The 20,086-nt window shown below is 40.2% G+C and overlaps 1 protein-coding gene and 1 gene segment (V, D, J or C); both read left to right on the forward strand.

Annotated features, from left to right (window-relative positions):
* The first annotated feature begins 1,550 nt into the window (after nt 1–1,550).
* cop1 (COP1 E3 ubiquitin ligase) lies at nt 1,551–15,161 on the forward strand. The gene is made up of 20 exons (XM_039816840.1): nt 1,551–2,284; nt 2,431–2,490; nt 3,095–3,192; nt 3,778–3,842; nt 4,061–4,180; nt 6,950–7,018; nt 7,110–7,169; nt 7,356–7,435; nt 7,726–7,789; nt 8,556–8,670; nt 9,212–9,347; nt 9,572–9,715; nt 10,146–10,254; nt 10,854–10,935; nt 11,035–11,151; nt 12,074–12,191; nt 12,560–12,684; nt 12,826–12,986; nt 13,155–13,199; nt 14,061–15,161. The coding sequence occupies exons 1-20, from the start codon at nt 1,926–1,928 to the stop codon at nt 14,076–14,078; spliced, it is 2,145 nt and encodes a 714-aa protein (XP_039672774.1). The 5' UTR covers nt 1,551–1,925; the 3' UTR covers nt 14,079–15,161.
* Nucleotides 15,162–19,108: 3,947 nt separating this feature from the next.
* LOC120568835 lies at nt 19,109–19,987 on the forward strand. The segment is given in 2 exon segments: nt 19,109–19,185; nt 19,386–19,987. Coding segments are annotated over 2 exon segments (360 nt in total).
* The last annotated feature ends 99 nt before the right edge of the window (nt 19,988–20,086 follow it).

The following is a 20,086-nucleotide window of genomic DNA, read 5'->3' on the forward strand; positions in this document are numbered from 1 at the left end:
TTTATTTCAATTAGACTAAAAGTTGCATAATTATTGAGTATTCCTGATACTCATATTACTTTTAATACTTTTTCTTGAGTCACACATTAAATTGAGCATGATTGACCTATGCAGCACAGAGAAACCCATCTTACTGTACACGGTGGTCCTTTTCAGGGAAATTAATTTACTCTTCAATGTATCCAGTAATTTTCCTCTTGCTGAAAACCTTATTACACATCCGAACTGAGCTCCATAATGATACATATAAACTTCTTCCGCAAACAAAAACATGGGAAAATCCATGTTGTGCGTGCCTACATGGAGGATCCCTTATTTGTCCACGTGGAGGTAAAAATGGAAAAGCAAGTAGCAGTCTGGATAGACTGTGAGCGTGAATATGTTAGTGCTCCTTAGGTTTTATTTGCAAAGCTGCAGGTGGATGCTTGAATGACATGACACTGTTTTTCTTGGCTCGGTTTCTGGCTGCACTTTGTGGATGTGACCTACCTGCTTGTTTGGCAATATAATCTGAAAATAAATACAACATGAGGAGACACTCTGTATTTATATGGTGGCCTGAAATCATTATAATATTTTGAGAATATTCCAAAAAGGAACATGAGTGTATGTGGTGCTAAATAGGATTTGATCTCCTGAGGTATAATGTTTCTATAATTTTCTGAGAGGGATTTGTCATTTTTAGCCTCTATGGGAGTAATTTATTAACCTGTGCATATTGCAGTATTGTCCCTAGTTTTTTTTTGTTGATCCTGTTCGCTGTTTGGCCTTTTATTAAATATAGGATATTGATAACAACATACAACATAATGGATGGGAAGCCCTTTATTTGTTTTGATTTAATGCAACATTTTGATCAGGTTCCACAGAAGTACAGCTTTATACAGTTTTGTTTGGGCTGTTGTTGTTTATCTAGAGCTTCAACTGAGAATTTCAGAGTAATGAGAGAGAATTATTTAGCATGCACGTGGCCAAATAAAAATAAACTGATCTAAATTTGGTTTAAGTCTGAAACTATTACGCTAGTCTATGTCAGTGCCAAATGCCTTTATTATATGCTTCCCTACTTGAAATGATTTTGTTGAGATTACTATTTTACATGCTTGTGTGTCAACTCGATTTTCGTGTATTGGATTCATTATCTGTGACAAAATGATTTCAACTCAAAAGTCCATTTAGCTTTTTCTGAGCTTTTACCAGCAACCTTTTTGTCACAGCAATTGTTTCTAAGGTCAAGAGTGAAACTTCCTGCTCAAGATGTCATTACCCAGAAGAAAAAATATTTTAATAAAAGAAAAAAAGAAGAAGAAAAAAACAGATACAGATAGCCTATAATGGAATTCAGTACAAAAGCACCTCAAACTACAGCCTTACAAATTGTAAGTCCTTGCTGATTTTAATTAAATAATGAATTTGGCCAGACAAAAATTGCTAAATGTTCTGGTGACTTAGAATTGCATAATAAAGCCAAATTGATAGCTGTGGTATTCGTAAGTATGCAGTTTAACTCCTTCTCACTAGGGGGAGGTAGTTGAAAGCCAGCAGCACACACTGGGTACCTGGGTAATCGAGGAAACTCAAGAGATTCCTCTCCGTAGCTAACAGTAGTTAGCTGGCTAATCTCCTGGACAACGCAGTTGTGGTTGTTTTATTGGCCGTTTCAGTGTCCATGTCTTCTTTCCTTTTATAGTACAGCGATTTTGTAATACGCCGCCAGTGACAAAAGTGACGCAGACACCGACGGACAAGTTTAAATACGCTGGACGTTTGGCCACTGTTGCTTTCTTCCAGGATGCTAGCACATAAGCTAGCTAGCTAGCTAGCTAGCTAGCTAGCCAACCTGCTAAAGTAGCCAAGTAGCAGCACTGCCCGGATGCTTTGAACAGCAACGCAGCGGATTTTGGGGAGTTTCTAGTCGGCCTTACATGATGTCAAACAACTGGCCACAGCAAAGCCCTGGTGGGGCAAGTTCAGTGCCCAGCACGAGTAGCAGCAGCACAGGAGGCACTGGGAGCACAAACGGTAGCGGTGGGAGCAACGTCGTCACAAGTAACCTTAATGGTAACAATTCTGGAAATGTTGTGCCCTCTCGGACCTTGGCAGCAGCCAGCGAGGGTGTCTTGTCGGTGCCAACGTTGGCCCCCGTACCGACGTCCCGGGGCGGGTTTGCTTCTCTGAGCAGACCCTCTGCGTCCTCGGGCAGCAGAAAGAAATCCCTCCATCAAGCACCCCTTTACAACGGCCTCTTGAATTCATACGAAGATAAAAGCAACGATTTTGTGTGGTAAGTTATGTCTGAAATGTGGCCGTGAAAATGTTCTTTTCTGTAGATTGTAGTTGAGGGCATTAAAAGCTTACAGTCACGGTTTCAACATTTTGAAAGCTAAATGTTGACATGCACATAATACGGCTTTTTGTCTACTTTTCCAGTCCCATTTGCTTCGAGATGATAGAAGAGGCACACATGACAAAGTGTGGACACAGCTTTTGGTAAGTGTTCAGTTGTAGCTGAGACAGTCGGCGGTATAGTTGTTTCACAGCAAATTATTTGAAGTTTGAGAACACGACACACCCAGCAGAGCAAAATGCAGAAAAGAAAGTGGGCTCGTCAGAAATGACCATTTCTGGTATTTGTCATTTTGTAAGACTTTTGCCAACAGAAATAACCGTGGAAATGTAATGTATATTAATGATGCTTACAGGTAGAGATGGAGAAGGACAACCTTCTTCTCTTCCACCTGTCCACCAGTTTACTCAACTCCTAAACAAACCTACACTATATAAAACGTAACAATAAAAACTTTTGGCTTATAGTTTCCCACTGCAACAAACCAGTCTTTGCATTGTTGAGAAAAGCCAGTGTTTTGCCCTTCCATTTTTTTTTCATAGCATTCCTTAAAGATTTGGACTGAAAATTTAGCATGAATGAGCAGACTGTATGTGTGCATGTAGGTGGAGTGACTACCAATGTCAAACAAAGACAAATAGCACGGATAAAACATTTAGGCCCATTAAAAACATATACAAGGAACATTTATTTCCTTGTACTGTTTCAGTTATTTCCACAGTATTCAGTTGTTTCTCCCTCCTGCAGTTTCAAGTGTATCCGCCAGAGTCTGGAGGACAGCAACAGGTGTCCCAAGTGTAACTATGTTGTCGATAACGTGGATCAGCTTTACCCAAACTTTCTTGGTAAGTATTTTGAGTCAGAGGAGTTGATGTTTGTTTATGTCTAAGGTGTTGCTTATGTCTTTTCTGCTTTCACTGATGATCAGAAAATTCTGAAATGGAAGAGCGGTCACAGAACATACATATTTGTATGTCAGGATATCCACTGTACTGGACAACACAGTGATCTTAGAATTAAATCATTAGATTTATTTAGTTTGACATTTATGTAATGTTTGCTACAATGAAGCAAAGGGGAAAGTAATTACGGTACTTTAATAAGGTTGAGCAAAAGTACTCTTGTCATTGGGACTCAAATGTGTCTGAGAAATAATTTATCAAATACACGTTATGCTGAACAGGACAGAGTCCAGTGAAAGTTCACTTATAAAGTGCTATGAAAGTAAATAACCCTGCCATTATGTTAATGAAATTGGTAGGGCCTCTATTGTTTTTACCACGGCTAAACTGACTCACCCAAAGTATTGTTGCTTTCCTGTTTTAAGTCACACTCTGGTCTTATTTATGTTGTATACTTACGTAGCGTTTCCACTTTTCTCCTTTACCCCATCCCCACCACCTACTCCGCCTCATGTCCCCATGTTCCAGTAAATGAACTGATCCTTAAACAGAAACAAAGGTCAGATGAGAAGAGACTAAAACTGGACCATCCTGTGAGTACAACACATGCACACTGTAACTGCTTTATTTCTCTCTACCTGTGAATGCTGTTAAACACACACACACACACACACACACACACACACACACACACACACACACACACACACACACACACACACACACACACACATATATATATATTCACCCACTCGTACATTTTTAGAAAAGTCTGTTACTTGTAACTGATTGGTGTCTCTGGCCCACAAAGAATGGGTCAAGGTGGCAGGTGTTCCAGGACGTGTTGAGTCCTGACCAGGAGAACTTGGACCTGGCAAATGTCAATCTGATGCTGGAGCTCCTGGTCCAGAAGAAGAAGCAGCTGGAGGCGGTAAGTAAGGGTCTAAGAGTGATCAGACATGTATTTCATTTTTCTCCTAACCATTTCTTGCATTTTGCATCTGCATTCTGGCTTCTTAAATTCACATAGGGTTGGACAATACTCCATGGTAAAAGGTGTAATGGTGACTTTTTGAGTCACAGATGACTCATAACCTGTAATTCCATGTTAAAGAAGGAAGATGCAAAGTCCTCTACTAAATAGAGTCATGAGGGTTAACCGTGCATGAGAGTTAAATGTGATCAAAATGAAGTGACCATACGATTAAGGCAGACTGATGCAAGTGAAAAATCGGAAGCACAGTGAATCCAGAGTATCTGCAGGTTTCGAAAAGCATTGAATTAAATTCCCTCAAAAAAGGCTTTAAAGGTATTAAAATGGGTTGAATATTTGTTTTGCATGCAGTAGACTCACTGGTGCAACAGTGGATTGGGCATGCAGGAGGCTGTTCAGTCTTTTTTGTGGAGTTTCAGTTCGCATCAGAGCTGTAGCAAACACTGTTGCCACTGTTGGCTACAGGAGACTCATCGAATCATAATGGGCATGTGTCAATTTTAGGGTTTAGGGGGTGGAAGTAATTATTTTTAATTGGTAAATACATCCATCAATTTATCTGCCTTTTTTTTTTAAATGTAATTGATTATATTACGAGTTATCGTAATATACAGTGGGGAAGTACTGTCTAATGTGATATAAATGGCAGTAAATAAATGTACTTAATTAATAATTGTGGGCTTTATTTTCCCTACTAGTTTTTCATCATTCTTTACTAGTGTGATAGTTGCAAAGGTGTTACCTTGCATTCTCGGTGGTAATTAAAGGTCTTTTTAAAAGTCTCAAATTCAGTTTGCGAACACTGCAGAAACCCTGGTATCGTGGGGCCTCACATCAGGAGTTTCTGACTGTTTTTGACTGATGATTCACAATCATCAACGTTTATGGACGAGAGCTAGTCCTGTGAATGTGGTCGTATTTGAGAGAGGACAGCACAAGGAATGACATATCTGGGAATTACATCTTCCATCAGTTGTATCGTATTATATATCTGCAAGGAGATGCTCTAGGCTGTGTTTAAAGAGTCAACGAGTTGTTGAGTCATGTGAATGGTATTCAGTAGTGCTTGACATGATCCTTGTGGCAGAGAGTATGTGGTATCACACTTCCTGAGTAAATGCAGTAAAACCTGGTGCACATATCTCTCTGAGAATGGCCTGGAACATCCCCTTTTCTTGACAATCCATGTGATATGAAAACAAGTTATAGGAAAAGAGAAGTAGAAGCCACTGCCTATCCTGTTGATCATGTCGTGTCACGTCAGCAGTAGGCATAGAGTTTTAAAATCCTAACCAGTTTTGAAATTGAGTTGCCTCACATGTAAGGAGAAATGTCACTGATTATCTGCTTTTGAATTGCAAAACTCACTCCTGGATTAGTAAGGAACAGTGGGAACCTGGGCACTACCTTTTAGCTTTCTCTCTGTCCAACACGTGCTTATCTTTACACAGTAACCTGTAGACAGTTCTTGACACATTTCACCGACCCTTTCCTCCTTCATGGTTGCTCATCGAAGCTTTGGTCTACGCTAGCCTGTTGTCTCTCCTGTGCCATTTTCAAACATCCTCTCTATCACAAAAACAGGGCTGTAACTACTGTACATATCTTTTGCAGATGTCAAACAGGTATGAAATTGTCATGGCCCTGTTGAATCTGCCAGCAGTTCAGATTGTAGCTGTAAACTGCTGTTTAGTTGTCTCGACAAATAGTCCAGTGACACTCTTCATGGATGGCATGTTTCGCTAGGGAACTAATGCCAGTGTGTTTGTAATCTTCTGAAGACTGTTGAGACAGACACTTGAGAGATCATTTGAATCAAGAAATTCAGTTACTACATATTTTGACATTGAGTGTTGGCTTGTTTTTTTTTAATCTTTGGTAAGGACATTTTTTGTATTTACAATTATTACTGATGTAAACAAACCTTTAAGACCACCAGGAAACTTTCAAAACCGCTTACATATATTTGTCTGTTTTTAGTCACTGTATTAAGCAACTTGTCAACCGATGTGTGAGCGCTAACGGGTTCATATCCTGTGTCTTGAATGCCTTTGGAGCAAACCTCTGTGGAAATAGCCGCAGTGGATGTTGTACTTTACCTTCTTTGGTGTTTTTGTTAGTACAGACTGCATAAAGAAATGGCCAAATAAGAGCATCAGTCCAAAATATGACTTGACTTCCTGCTCTCGATTTATTTTGTTATGCCAGACATTCGAAACATGAGCAACTTGTAGCCACAGTTGTCACAAAGCGTCTTCCAACACCCATAAACCCTCCGGTTTGGGATTGTTTCCTGTAGTTGAATTGAATAACATGCTCCTAATAATCTGTGCCTCATTTTGATCATTGCTCTCTGCACAACTGTACTTTAGTTTGCAATGCTATCATTACAGTGGAAGTACAAGTGATGGAAAGAGTAATTGAATATGTTATCTCTGTAAAAGTGTTGTAACTAAAGAAATTTTACTCAAGTAAAAGTACAATCATTTGTATAAAAATGTATGTATACCTGTACTAGATAAAGTAAAAAGTTGGTCAGTTAAAATGCACTTTGAGTAAAAGTTACAGCTTTAGTGTTAATGTTTTTTCCACTGGCAACTAAACATGTTTTCACATGATCTTATCTCTTTAGAGGATAAGCAAAGGTACTCTGCAGCTTCACTTGTAGTTATCTGAGATTATGTATGATGTCTGTCTCTCCGCTAGGAATCCCAAGAAGCTCAGAGACAGATCCTCATGGAGTTCCTAAAAGAAGCCAGGAGAAACAAGAGAGAGGTACTATAATTGCACTTCTGTGTCATGAAATGATTTTGAAAACTGTCCACATGCAGGCATATTTATCTTTTGTTTCTGGCCCTGTCCACAGCAACTGGAGCAACTCCAGAAAGAGCTCAGCTTTCTAGAAGAGGACATTAAGCGTGTTGAGGTAAAGTCACAGAGAAAGTATCACCCTTCTGCACGTGTAACCAAACTCTCATTCACAGTATGTTCTAAATGGAAAGGTAGAGGAACAGTACACATTATTATATTATATTGTGAATTGGCAACAACTGGAGCCACTCATCATCACAACTTGAGAGGCAAAACATGTTATTCCTGTGTACTTTTCCAGGAAATGAGTGGGCTGTACTGTCCAATGATGGAGTTAGAGTGTACGGTGCCTAACGTTGAGGCTCCCTCGCCAGCACCCAGGTACGGCTGACCTCTGTGTTCTAACAAATTCTGTCTGTACAGCAAATGAGTCCATCGTCATCACAGTGCAAGGAGACACATTGAGATTCTTTGTTTACTCAAATAGAATCGGTCAGCACAGATTTTGAAAATGTTTTGCTCTATAAGAACTACTATATCTTTATGAAGGAGCTACTTAGCTAATCGCAAAGCACATGCATATAGTCCAGATGTTATGGGCTCCTGTATAACAATATAATGTGCTTCATATATCTGTATATTTTTTGTTTATTTGTTTGTTTGTCGACCAGCTGCAGTAGTATTATTGACCCACCAGACTACAGCCACCCTCCAGGATTCGGTGGAACAACCCAGGTAAGTCAGATAAACACATTCTGTTTGCTTTTAAATCCAGTTCTAACCCTCAAGTCAAGTCAAATCTACAAATTTTTTGCATATCTCTTATTTGCAAGTTTTTATAATATGATGCAGGCCATTGGTTTTGCCTCCAAAGTAGGGTTGGGTACCGAAACTCGGTGCCGACGTAAACGGTAGTAACGAGACCGAATAAGAACGAAAGTTTTGGTGCCTCATTTCAGTGCTTGACTTCACACTACACCTGACAGCATGTAACGTTAGCCTACCTTTAGCTAGCAGCTGGATTAAACACCGGTAAAATGCTGACAGCTAACGTTAAACAGTGTAAAGTGTGACTGTATTTCACTGTGGAGGACTTCAACAGCGGGATTTTTTTTTTTTTTTTTTTTACTTTATTGAAAAGTACCGGTTTAGGCACCGGCACCGTTTTAAAAGTATCGATTTAGCACCGGAATCGAAAAAAAAAAAAACGATACCCAACCCTACTCCAAAGAAATATGGCAAAAAGTTCCTTATAGCTATTGAAACAAATCTTTGTACGCAAGCTCTCACATGTTTTTGGCATGTACCGTAGTGGCCAGAATGGATATTAAACTAAGGGCCTATCAAGTCAAGGTGTGTATTTTATTTAATGCTAACAGGAAAAACATCACACACATTCTCAGTAAAACTGAATTAAATCAATTAGTTTTAACAGAATAAATGTCAGTGTGAGCTAGCACTGAGTTGACTACTCTCAAACACTTTGGGATTGTTTTGCCAGGGCAAAAGACAGACCTGGTACAACAGCACACTGGCATCACGGAGGAAGAGGCTTACGGCTCACTTTGAAGATCTGGAGCAGTGCTACTTCTCCAACAAAATGTCCCGCATCACAGGTACCAATCCCACAGTGAATGTGTGCAATAGAACAACAACAGCAATTCGTCTAGAAACATCTGTAGGCAGATAAGTATGTTGTCCTGATTCTGTACAAATGGGACATTTGCATGAAGGTAGGATACGGGTAGGAGCTTTAGTTCTTAGAACTGTTCACTTCAGAGGAAGGATGGCTGAATGGCGGTGTCTGCCTCACCCCCGTGTTATTTCTAAAGTTACTATTTGTTAAAATTAAGACTACATTTGCCACAAACTTCACTGCTTGCTGTCACAGAGTGAGTGTTTCTGATGATTGGAAGAATGACACATGCTGCAACGCACAAAGCAAAAACCCTACAGGGTGGAACACCATACAAAAGGCTATTTGTTTTTGATTATTATATTTATTGAATATTAAGAATGTATTGCTGTTAAAAAATGTGACATGAAGCCCTTTCAACATTCAGTATCGTTATACTGTCCCTCTTTTCCCCATTACATACAGTATATAGTTTATGTCCCCATTGCTCCTTGTAAACAGTATTTTAATATTGTGTCCAGATGAAGGCAGGAACCTGAACCAGCTGGATGATTTTATGGAGTGTCTGTCTAAGTTTACCCGCTACAACTCTGTGCGGCCACTCGCCACCCTCTCGTACGCCAGTGACCTCTATAATGGCTCCAGTATTGTCTCCAGGTACAAAAAGGAACAAAAGGAACTTGTGTAGTAGTCCTATACACTCTGTGGCATTGATCTATGAAGGCTCGGTGTGGGATTTTATTAACCTTTTGTATAGAATGTGTTGGATTTATAATGTGTTTTTTTGTTGTTTTTTTTAATCCATTGTAACACGTTTTCTAACAGTATAATCTTTATCAGCCCACTCACTATCAGTGACTGTATTCTCTCCTGTTTTTCAGTATTGAGTTTGACCGCGACTGTGACTACTTCGCCATCGCCGGTGTGACCAAAAAGATCAAGGTGTTTGAGTATGGCACAGTGATCCAGGATGCAGTGGACATCCACTACCCTGTCAATGAAATGACCTGCAATTCCAAAATCAGGTAGGGGGGAATTAATGTGCGGCCATCTTTTTAGATCCTACAATGCCACGTTGAGAGTGGCTCGGATCACCTTTTTAACCCAAAATGTTTGAACACACCTTCAACAAAGATGACCATTAGGGCAACATCTGCTGACCACCACAAACTGGTTTCATCAAGTGGAAGAAACTTATATATATATATAACTCCGAAGGAAAAACAATGTCTCCATATTTTGGTTTTGCCAGGGCGCAAGTTGTAATGTTGTGCAGACCAGTACAGATCCAACTCATGCTCCGGATTTGTAAAAAAAAAACCATAGACAATCAAAATCATTCTAGAAACCAAGGCCTGAGTCAAAACAAATAGTGAATGAAGCGCATATTAAGAACGTGACAAATTGTGACCTTGAATCTTAACGTGAAAGTGATCCCGACCTTGTTTGTTTTAGCTGTATCAGCTGGAGCAGCTATCACAAAAATCTCCTGGCCAGCAGTGACTATGAGGGTACTGTCATTCTGTGGGACGGATTCACTGGCCAGAGGTCCAAAGTCTACCAGGTATGATACTTTTTCCCCCCCACCCAGCTGGGAGCGCTTGAGACCGCTTTGGAGGCTCAGCATTTTTTCAGCTGAGATGCTTGGTTGCATCTGGTTGCTATGATACGGAATGTCTGCTGAAGTAAAAGTCGGCACAAGGTAGAGTACTTGCTGTGGACGAAGGGAAGGCTGAAACACGCAGGGAGAGAGGACAGTCCAGCAGTATACATTTCTCCTCCGTTGTTGTTCAGCACATGTACATGTAGGATGTGACTGTTGGTCTTTGTGGTATTTGACCTGCCCCTTCTCCACTGTGATTGGATGGCTGGGTAAAAAAGGACGGTAACGAGTGCAGCGCTTTAACCCAAAGTGGAACATTTTTTTTTACTTTCGGCGACCAGAAAAAGAAGCCAAACGTGCAGCGCTCTACGCAGGATAGACGCTCACCACCTCGTCACGCTGCTGCCATTTGTAGCATAGTGTAAATACGTGGTTTACATTCTTTTATTTGATTATCAATACCGTTAAAGTACACATTTGACTCGATGGATTGCTTAGTTAAAACTGTGCCATTCATCAGTAATGTTTGTTATGACAAGTTTCCTCTGCTTTCTTTTCAGGAACATGAAAAAAGGTGTTGGAGTGTTGACTTTAATCTGATGGACCCCAAGCTGTTAGCCTCCGGTTCTGATGACGCTAAAGGTAACCGAAGAGTGCTCTGGCTGAAAGCTTTCAGACATAAGTCATCTTCTATCTTTCCAGTTAATGGAGAAAAGTTCACGTCTGTTTTTTGTGTTTCAGTGAAGTTATGGTCAACCAATCTTGACAACTCAGTAGCCAGCATCGAGGCCAAGGCCAATGTCTGCTGTGTGAAATTCAGTCCAACCTCAAGGTATCATCTGGCCTTTGGCTGTGCAGGTGAGATCAGGATTGGTTTTAGGCTGTGAGTGACCGATTTCTCTTGTCTTTGTCCTGTGAATTTACTGTTGGTTGAGAATAAAATCATTGACGCATTAATTATTATTAAAACTTACTTTGCAACTCTCTAGACTACATATCACTAACATGTTTGGTATTAATACAGTTTAAACTCAAATAGCATACATAGTGTATGAGCAGGTGACAGTACAGGGTCGGACTTCCAATCAGTTCAGTTTATTTCATAGGGGGGGAGGAAACGGAGAAGATAATTTGTCTCTCTTCAAAATTACAGGCAAAGAAATGTGTTGTTATTGTTGAACTCTTGACAGTGTGTGCGCACACTTCACGCCACTGCAGTTCGTCCTTGTAGACCACAACATTTCATTTGTGGTTTCACAGACTCTGGTGGTCCAGACAAACTTCTGAAACCTTCATTTGTTACTCTACCCAAGGGAGAAATAAGGATTTCAAATGTTCTTTTGTACACAGAAACAATCTTTCAAGTACCAAGGACAGGCAGAGCTGCATACAAACTCTTGTGTTATCCAGCGGTGAATTGCCCTGGCTTATTTACCCCATTCCCTGTGTCTCTAAGGTCCAAGTCCACTGAGCCTGAAAAAAGGAAACCCCTCCTTGACCGCGAAGTTGTTGGTTTACTGGAGTAAAGCTAGAACATTGGAATAAAAGCCAGCAGGCATAGTGTACCGTTCATTCAAAAACAGAACTGATGGAGAACACACAGCTTGTAAGAAACACACATTTTCTCAAATGTCAACAAAGGCATTGCACCATCCATTTCACAATGGCTGCCTGCCTTGGTGGTTACTGGATATGACTGACACGGAGTTAGCCGCAGCCCCTCCCCCCCCTTCTGTCATCCCTCCCGTCTGAACGCCTGCCTTTTTGCTTTTGTTCGCAGATCACTGTGTCCACTATTATGATCTACGCAACACTAAGCAGCCAATCATGGTATTCAAAGGCCACAGGAAGGCTGTGTCTTACGCCAAGTTTGTCAACGGAGAGGAAATAGTTTCTGCGTAAGTCAGTTTAGCCTCATCTTTAGCAGTACTGTGCTGAAATTATATTTTTGTTAGAACAAATCAGTTTTGTGAATAAAATCTTTTTATTTCCAATTTATATTTCTTCTTAAAAGACACTTACACCATCTACTATATACTGTATGCTTTTAATGTATTCCCTGTACCAGCTGCTTTACATAGTTAAAAAAAATAGATGCTGACTTGTAGCTCATTTTGTTGTTTTCTCTACTCATTTCTCAAAGATTTACAGGCTGACAATTGGTAACATTCTGCCAAAGATTAGAAAAATGCAGTTTTAACAAGTCATGTCACAAATGCCCTGCAGTTCTTGACTCATTATTGTATTTACATCCTTCATTTGACAGTTCAACAGACAGTCAGCTGAAGCTGTGGAACGTCAACAAGCCTCACTGCCTGCGCTCCTTCAAGGGTCACATCAATGAGAAGAATTTCGTAGGCCTGGCCTCCAATGGAGACTATGTTGCCTGTGGTAAGCATTGAGTTAATACATTTTTTGTTATTTTTGCTCAGTCGTGCAGGGGCACCACTGCAAGAAAACCCTAATCTAAAAATGTTTTATTAATTAATTCAAAATTGAAATAAAACATTGTGTGTGTGTGTCTGTGTGTAGGCAGTGAAAACAACTCCCTGTACCTATACTACAAAGGACTTTCCAAGACGCTGTTAACATTTAAGTTTGACACCGTTAAGAGTGTGCTGGACAAAGACAAGAAGGAGGACGACACCAATGAGTTTGTCAGCGCTGTCTGCTGGAGAGCCATGCCGGATGGAGTGAGTTCACCTTATTAATACACTGTTGTTAATTTTACAAATTGCTGTTCTAGAAAGGAGATCACACCATGATGATAAAATATCCATGCGTAACTTACGCTATGCTGTTTTATTAATGATACTTTTTTCTTTTCTTTTTTTTTTTTTTTTTTTTTTTTTTTCTTTCAGGAGTCAAATGTACTGATTGCTGCAAACAGCCAAGGAACGATCAAGGTTTGTGTTTTGAGGGTTCTACATAAAACATGCTTATACCTATAGGACTACTGCATCAGGTGCCAGACTTTTTGGCAAGGTGACATGCATAGTTAGAGCTCTATCAATCAGTAAACAGAAAACTAGCAACTGTTTTGAAAAAAAGAATGTTTTGACATTTCTGCTTGAAAAATTACTGACCGACCAATCTTTTCAGATCTAATACACTAGGAACCTTCTTTTTTTTTTCTGTCTTCATGTTTGAAAAGGCACATCTGTAATCCAAATGTAATGCCTTTGACATTTGTTACTGTAGTAGTCAAAATACATAGACACTAGTAGGCCAAATGAAGCTTCATGAACCATTTTCCTTATTTTCGGAGCCCACTAGATGGCGCTCTTGGAAAAAGGCTCAATTTATGGCAGTTTTGTTGTTGTTTCAGCCCTTTGTTGAGCAGAGAGCGCTATCTAGTGGGCTCAGAAAATAAAGAGTGGTTCCTGAAGCATCAGGAGGCTTCATTTGGCTTCATCACTACAAAAAGCCATTCACCTTTTTGTTGTACAGGGTTGCAGCAGAATTCCCAGGGAAAGACTGCATCTGCATGACTAAATACCACAAGGGATGAGTGTGAAAGAATGTATTTAAACAATTGTAATGCATTTTAGTTTGACTACGGTTTTGGGCTTACACGTCCAGTCTACGTAGTCACAGAACCGAGCAAAGCTGATTTTCCAGTCTGTATTATTGGACCTCATGTGGCACTTTTATTGTTGCCTATCAAAACACTGACTGCGCTCATCTTACTGTTTTAACACATTGTCTCCAGTGATGGCGTGCTACAGATGACAAAACAGGCCTTTTTTTTTTTTCTCCCTACACAGGTCCTTGAGCTTGTCTGAAGGGCCACCACGTCTTCAGTGTGTGATAGAACTACCATCAGCCTCTTTGTTTGGTAGAGGATCAGTCTGATTCAGGGAGAGCCCAGGTTGCCTGCGGAACTAGGATACCCGACAGCACCGGGAGAGCTGAAATAAACTGAACCTGTTGTATTTCAATGAGCTACAGCAGAAAGACTTTGGACCAGTACATCAGTATAGCAGGAGAAGATGTGCTGTCATTTTACGGCAAAACAAAAACCAGGACCTAGCTTGGGGCACAAATGGAACAAGAGACTTCAGAAAGCATTTTGTTTCTTTTCAGTAAAGTTATATCTGCTACAATAGAGCGCCTCTTTATGGTTTTAGGTCAGATCAAAACTTGTACCTTTTTAATGAAGCTGTCACTTTCAAGGGTACATCCAGCCAAACGCTAAAAGTGTGATTTATTTTCCCTTTTAAAGGCCAAAGCACAAGACAAAATGACATGCAAAAATTATGTCTTTACATGGAGCTTTTACCCCCCCCCCATTGTTTGTCAACCACCTTATTTTCCCTCTTTGTGTAGTTTTTCGGTTTTCCCGATTGGAAGAAACCTGTTTTAATAAATATGACTTGAATTTCATTCTGTCAAGCGTATCGTCAGTTTCTTTTCTGGCTAAAGAGTTTAGAATGTGGCGTAGTGTACAGAAGTGTGTACAGAAAGACCAATGGATTATGGAAATGTTGATTAACTCCTGATGTTTGTTACTGTCGGAACATTATGAGACTGGACATGTTTTGTCTGTGATCACAGCAATTCTCATGTAACTTAAGGCATTAATCTGCAATGCTACATCAAACTGGATTTTTTTTTTTTTCTCCAAGATATGTTTGTTTGTTGAGAAATGAGAACCTCAATCAAATGTAGTTCTTTTAAAGTAGCAATGGAATTACTCTTCACATACTGTCGGTTAAAACCTCTGCCTTCTGCGGAGGGGTGATCCATGTGGACAACATTGGCATCGAGAGGATTTGGTAAACACCGCCAAGACATACCTATTTTATGATAACTTGAGTGAGAGGTGTTTTGTATTTGTATAACTGAATAAATTATTTGGAAACGATTGTATCGCGTTTGGTCATATTTTATTAGATATGTTTTGCCATTTAAAGCATTATCTTGACTGAACTTGTATGACTTATTTTAGTCTGTTCTATTATTTACCTTTACCCACATAGTTAGGCTAATATACCCACATTAATGAGGCTTATTGAATGATATCATTGTGTACATATTTTGCAAAAACAGTCAAATATCAGCGATATTGAGGTATTTGGTCAAAAATATTGTAATCTTTGATTTTCTCCGTATCGCCCATAGCTCTATGCTAACTGCAGGATTTTGCATAAAAAGCGATGGGACTAGGGACAGGTGTAATGTTGAGATTGTGTCTTTAATAATACAGTTTTTGTGTAATTCCATACCAGAGGAGCATCTGGCTGTGTTGCTTGACTTGCATCAACTTTGTTGAGTAGCCTACATGTCCACTGAAATATGGAGTCATCTTTCTGATGTTGGCTACACTGCTGCCAGTTAGCTGTTAGGATGGTGCACGGTGGTGAGTGCACTACAGGGTGGCTACTGTAAATGTCACTTGGCCTGTTGGGAGCTGCCACATCCACCAGGGTCTGATGAGGCCCTTTTCACATCTCGTCAGTTGGGCTGCTAGTGGAAATTACATTTTGCCATGTCAAATTGTTAATTTAAGATATCTGTCAAACAATATCGACATGTTGGTAAATCAGACGTGTGCTACCATAACATTGCCACAAGAGAGCAGCACTGGTGTGAAACTGTACAGACACTACACAGGACAAACTCAGTCTTGTGGATTTAATGAATCTTCTGTTTTCAATTAAGACAGCGACATATCACAGCAGTTCCTCGTGTAATACTATATATGAAAACAACTTATTTTATGTTTATTATTGTATTCTTTAGCGGTTTTAAATCCAGGTGATAACAGCATTTCTACAAGCAATTAAAAAAATGACTTTAAAATGTGAACTGAGAGAGACAGTGTTGCAGACTGAGAGCAGCAGACGAGTGAAACCAGTAGCAGAGTTAATGATCTTAGTACTTGTTTTTAATACAATTGCCTCTAACAAGTAGCTCAAAGGTCACAAAGCCCACCTTCCTCCACTGGTCTGCAGGGAGCCTCAGGGTGCTGCTCCAGCTGTAGTGGCCATCCTTCTGCATCACCCCGGGGCTCCTGCTCTCCTCCCAGCTGCTGCTGCTGCTGCCGCCGCAGTCCACCTTCCAGGCCACACTCCAGTCTGAGGGGAAGCCCTTGTTGGCCAGGCACATGAGCGTGGCCTTCCCCCTGCAGCAGCTCCTCACTGGAGGGGGGCAGCACCGTCAGGGTGGGACTAGTCTATATCCACGACGTCCCACTTCCGGAATTGTTCAGATGACGCCCGAAATTCCACCGGATGTCACTCTTTTTGGCCAGATGTCTGCTACCTTCCGCTATGTGTTGGCATTTTAAACTCCAGTCGTTTTATGCGGACTATGGTTAACAGCTCCTCAGATCTCTGCAGGGTAAATCCAGACAGCTAGCTAGATTATCTGTCCATTCTGAGTTTTCTGTCGCATGACTAAAACAACCTTTGAACTTTACTTTTTGAACACGTTACACCAAAACGAGTTCCTTCCAGAGGCTATTTTGCAGTGGCGCTGTGGCTCCGTCTGGCCCTTAGCATCGCCCATGACGATTGTGATTGGTTTAAAGACATGCCAATAAACCAGAGCATGTTTTTCTCCCATCCCGGAATGTTGTGTGGACTAGCCAGACCCCCCTCCGCAGCGCTGTGGAGGAAGGTCTGGCAATGCAAGACTAGGTGGCGGACAGACATCTCCTAGGAGACACCAATCAGCTTTGAAGACAGCTGTCAAACATCCACCACACCTTAACTGTGTGAGAGTTGATTTTCTGCTTTAAGGAGTTTCTGTCGTTTGTTTTTTCTGCTCCACCAGTCTCTCACTCACACATTGTTTCACTTCCCTTTAAGAAGCCTCTCATGCATATCAGCACAGAGAGAGGCATCATGAAATATATCCGGGTGGGGACGATTCGACCCACTGCAGAGACCGAGAGATTAATAAACTTTGTATGAGGTCAACTAAACTCCATTCAGTTGGCTGCAGCAGAGGAGGCTACTAGTTCTGTTGGTCTTTTTCAGATTGGATGAAACTGATGTTAAACGTTTCACTTCCCATCTCTGAGCTCTGTAATTAGGAAACAGACATTCAGCGCTGCTGAACCATGACAACAGACAGGTTTCAGTACTAAAGAGAAAAAGTTAAACGTAGTACTCTTTCATTCGGCATATATTTTTTTATTTACCAAGGAAACATTTTGAGTTCAAAATATTAAATATAAGATGACGATTGTGAGTCTAAGTATTTCTTGTCTCAAGCCCAAACCTCATAAATGATGATATGTGTTTATACTCTCCATGTGAGCAGGAATCATCACTCATCAAAGCCAGGCTTTATTACTGAAAACATCCAAATGAATAATATGAACTACTTAAAGCTTTAGTGCGCAACGTTTTGACAGAAACTACGCACTATAGCTTTAAATATTTTTTTAAATTCTTATATGTTGGATAGCTTTAAAATCTTGGAGAAAACATTTGAGTATCCTAAACCTCATTCACATTAAACAGTTCTTGAGCGTATTGTGAACTGGATTTTTATTTTAATGGGGAGCCAGTGAAAAAAATAAACAGGTGTAACATGAGCACTTTTCAGGGATCAAGGCCATCCAACAGCCCTTTGGACCACTTGTTAGTGATTCATGGATGTGAAAGGCAAGACACTCCTGCAGGAGTTACAACAGTCTAAATGGATGAATGGATCTTATCTTGAGGCACAGTGGGCCAAAGTTTAACAATAAATCTCAACTAGAAAACAGATGTGAATAAAACACTTTACATGCTGCCCAAGAGTCAATGCCTGGTCAAAAGTGACACCTATGTTTCTGAGGGTTGATTTAACAGATGAGGAAATAGAAACATCTGAGAACTTTAAGAATAATTATTTTGAAAAAGTAGGAAATGCATCTTCTCAGGCAGCATGGTGGCCCAATGGTTAGCAGTGTGGCCTCACAGCAAGAAGGTTCTAGTCGAATCCAGGGTCTTTCTGTGTGGAGTTTGTATGTTCTCCCCATGTTTGTGTGGGTTTCCTCCAGGTGCTCCGGTTTCTCCCACCATCAAAAACATGCACTAGGTTCTCCAGTCAGTGCCCTTGATCAAGGCACTGGCTAAGATCTGGAGTTGGTCTTCGGGTGCTGTGATTGGCTGCCCACTGCTCCCTTGAGGGATAGGTATTTAACCCAGAATAAAATAAATAAAGAATAAATCACACTCACTGTGACAATAAAAGTACCTTTACCTCTCTCCGAGTAACGCCACCGAAAACTCATCTTCTATACAGATGATATTCAATTATTGCTTAACCCTCATCTTCCCTTCTTTAAGTCCATAATGTGATCAGTAATTAAAGTAACTCTTCTGTCTACTCTCTCTTCCCCTTTTAAATGTACAAAAAGAAGCAACTGCAGAGTTTACGGTTTACCAAATTTAAATGAAGTATTAAAATTAAAGTAGATCTCCTCACAAAAAGAAATAGTCTGGCAAAAAAGAACCTATTATCCTAATCATTGACTGGATGACTATCTGCCGTATAAACAAACATTATCTATATCAATTTCCTGGTATTAAACCTTTTATCCCACATTCTCTCAAGAGTGCATTGAATATTTATTTTTGGCATGGTTTTCCTTTCACACATAAAAAAACCCCACAGATGTAAAAATATTGTCACACAGAATTAAGTTGCTGTACTTGGTGGAACATTTGAATAGTCAAAGCACTGAAGGGAAACATCGTGATATGTTGAGGACAGCTACAGTTGACTGACTCTGGGTGTTTGCATACGTGTCCTGCCTCTCTGCTCCCAGCCTTTAAAAGGGCCAGAATTGATCGATAGCTGTCCAGGCCTTTCAGAGCCACTGACACACTGGCTGCACAATGATGATGTCACTGATTCTACTGCTGGTCACCCTGGGGCTACTTGTTCAGGGTGAGATTATCTTCTGAAAAAACTTTGCTTCAGGATGCAACCAGGTTCACCTCAATGATGTTCTGCTATATTGGAAAAAAAAAACCTGAAAGGAGCAGCATTTACATTCCTTCTTCTATTCTCTATGTTAAATAAATGATTATCTTTCTCCAAGCTGGATTTGTATCAATAACCCTTCTGCTCTTTTTCATGTTTTCCAGATTCATCAGGAGAAATCCTCTTGACTCAGTCTCCTGGATCTCAGTCTGTTGTTAAAGGACAGACTGTCTTTATCAGATGTAAATCCAGTACACAAATAGGTGATGACATTGACTGGTACCTTCAGAAACATGGAGAAGCTCCTAAACTGCTGATTGCGGATACTACAGCCCGTCAGTCTGGAGTTTCAGATCGTTTTAGTGCAACAGCGCATCAGACTGACTTTACTTTGACCATCAGTGGAGTTCAGACTGTAGATGCAGGAGTTTACTACTGTCAGCAGCATAACAGCCGCCCGTTCACACGGTGATACAACGTCGTACAAAAACCTCAACAGCTGCACAGAAACTAAACGAGAACAACATATGACTAACATAGTTACATGCAATTCTAACATAATACACAGACAGAACTAACTTTTTTAAAACATATTTTATTTGTATTCGCCATTTTCTGAGGCAAACTTTAAATTGAGTCAACCACAGTCAGAGTTCTATCAACAGTCAGGCTCTATTAATACAGATGGTCATACATTAGTATTTTTCCCTTTATAATTTTTTTCTCAGGGTTTTTGTGAGATTATTCTTTTGATCTATCATCTGATCTATATAAACATAACCTGTGTTGAACTGGATCACTAAATTAATACAATGAACAATTAATTTATAGTTAAGAAATAGGATCCTGATATTTTTCTCTTTTT

Source organism: Perca fluviatilis, chromosome 11, assembly GCF_010015445.1.
Source record: "Perca fluviatilis chromosome 11, GENO_Pfluv_1.0, whole genome shotgun sequence".
In the NCBI taxonomy this organism is placed as follows: domain Eukaryota; kingdom Metazoa; phylum Chordata; class Actinopteri; order Perciformes; family Percidae; genus Perca; species Perca fluviatilis.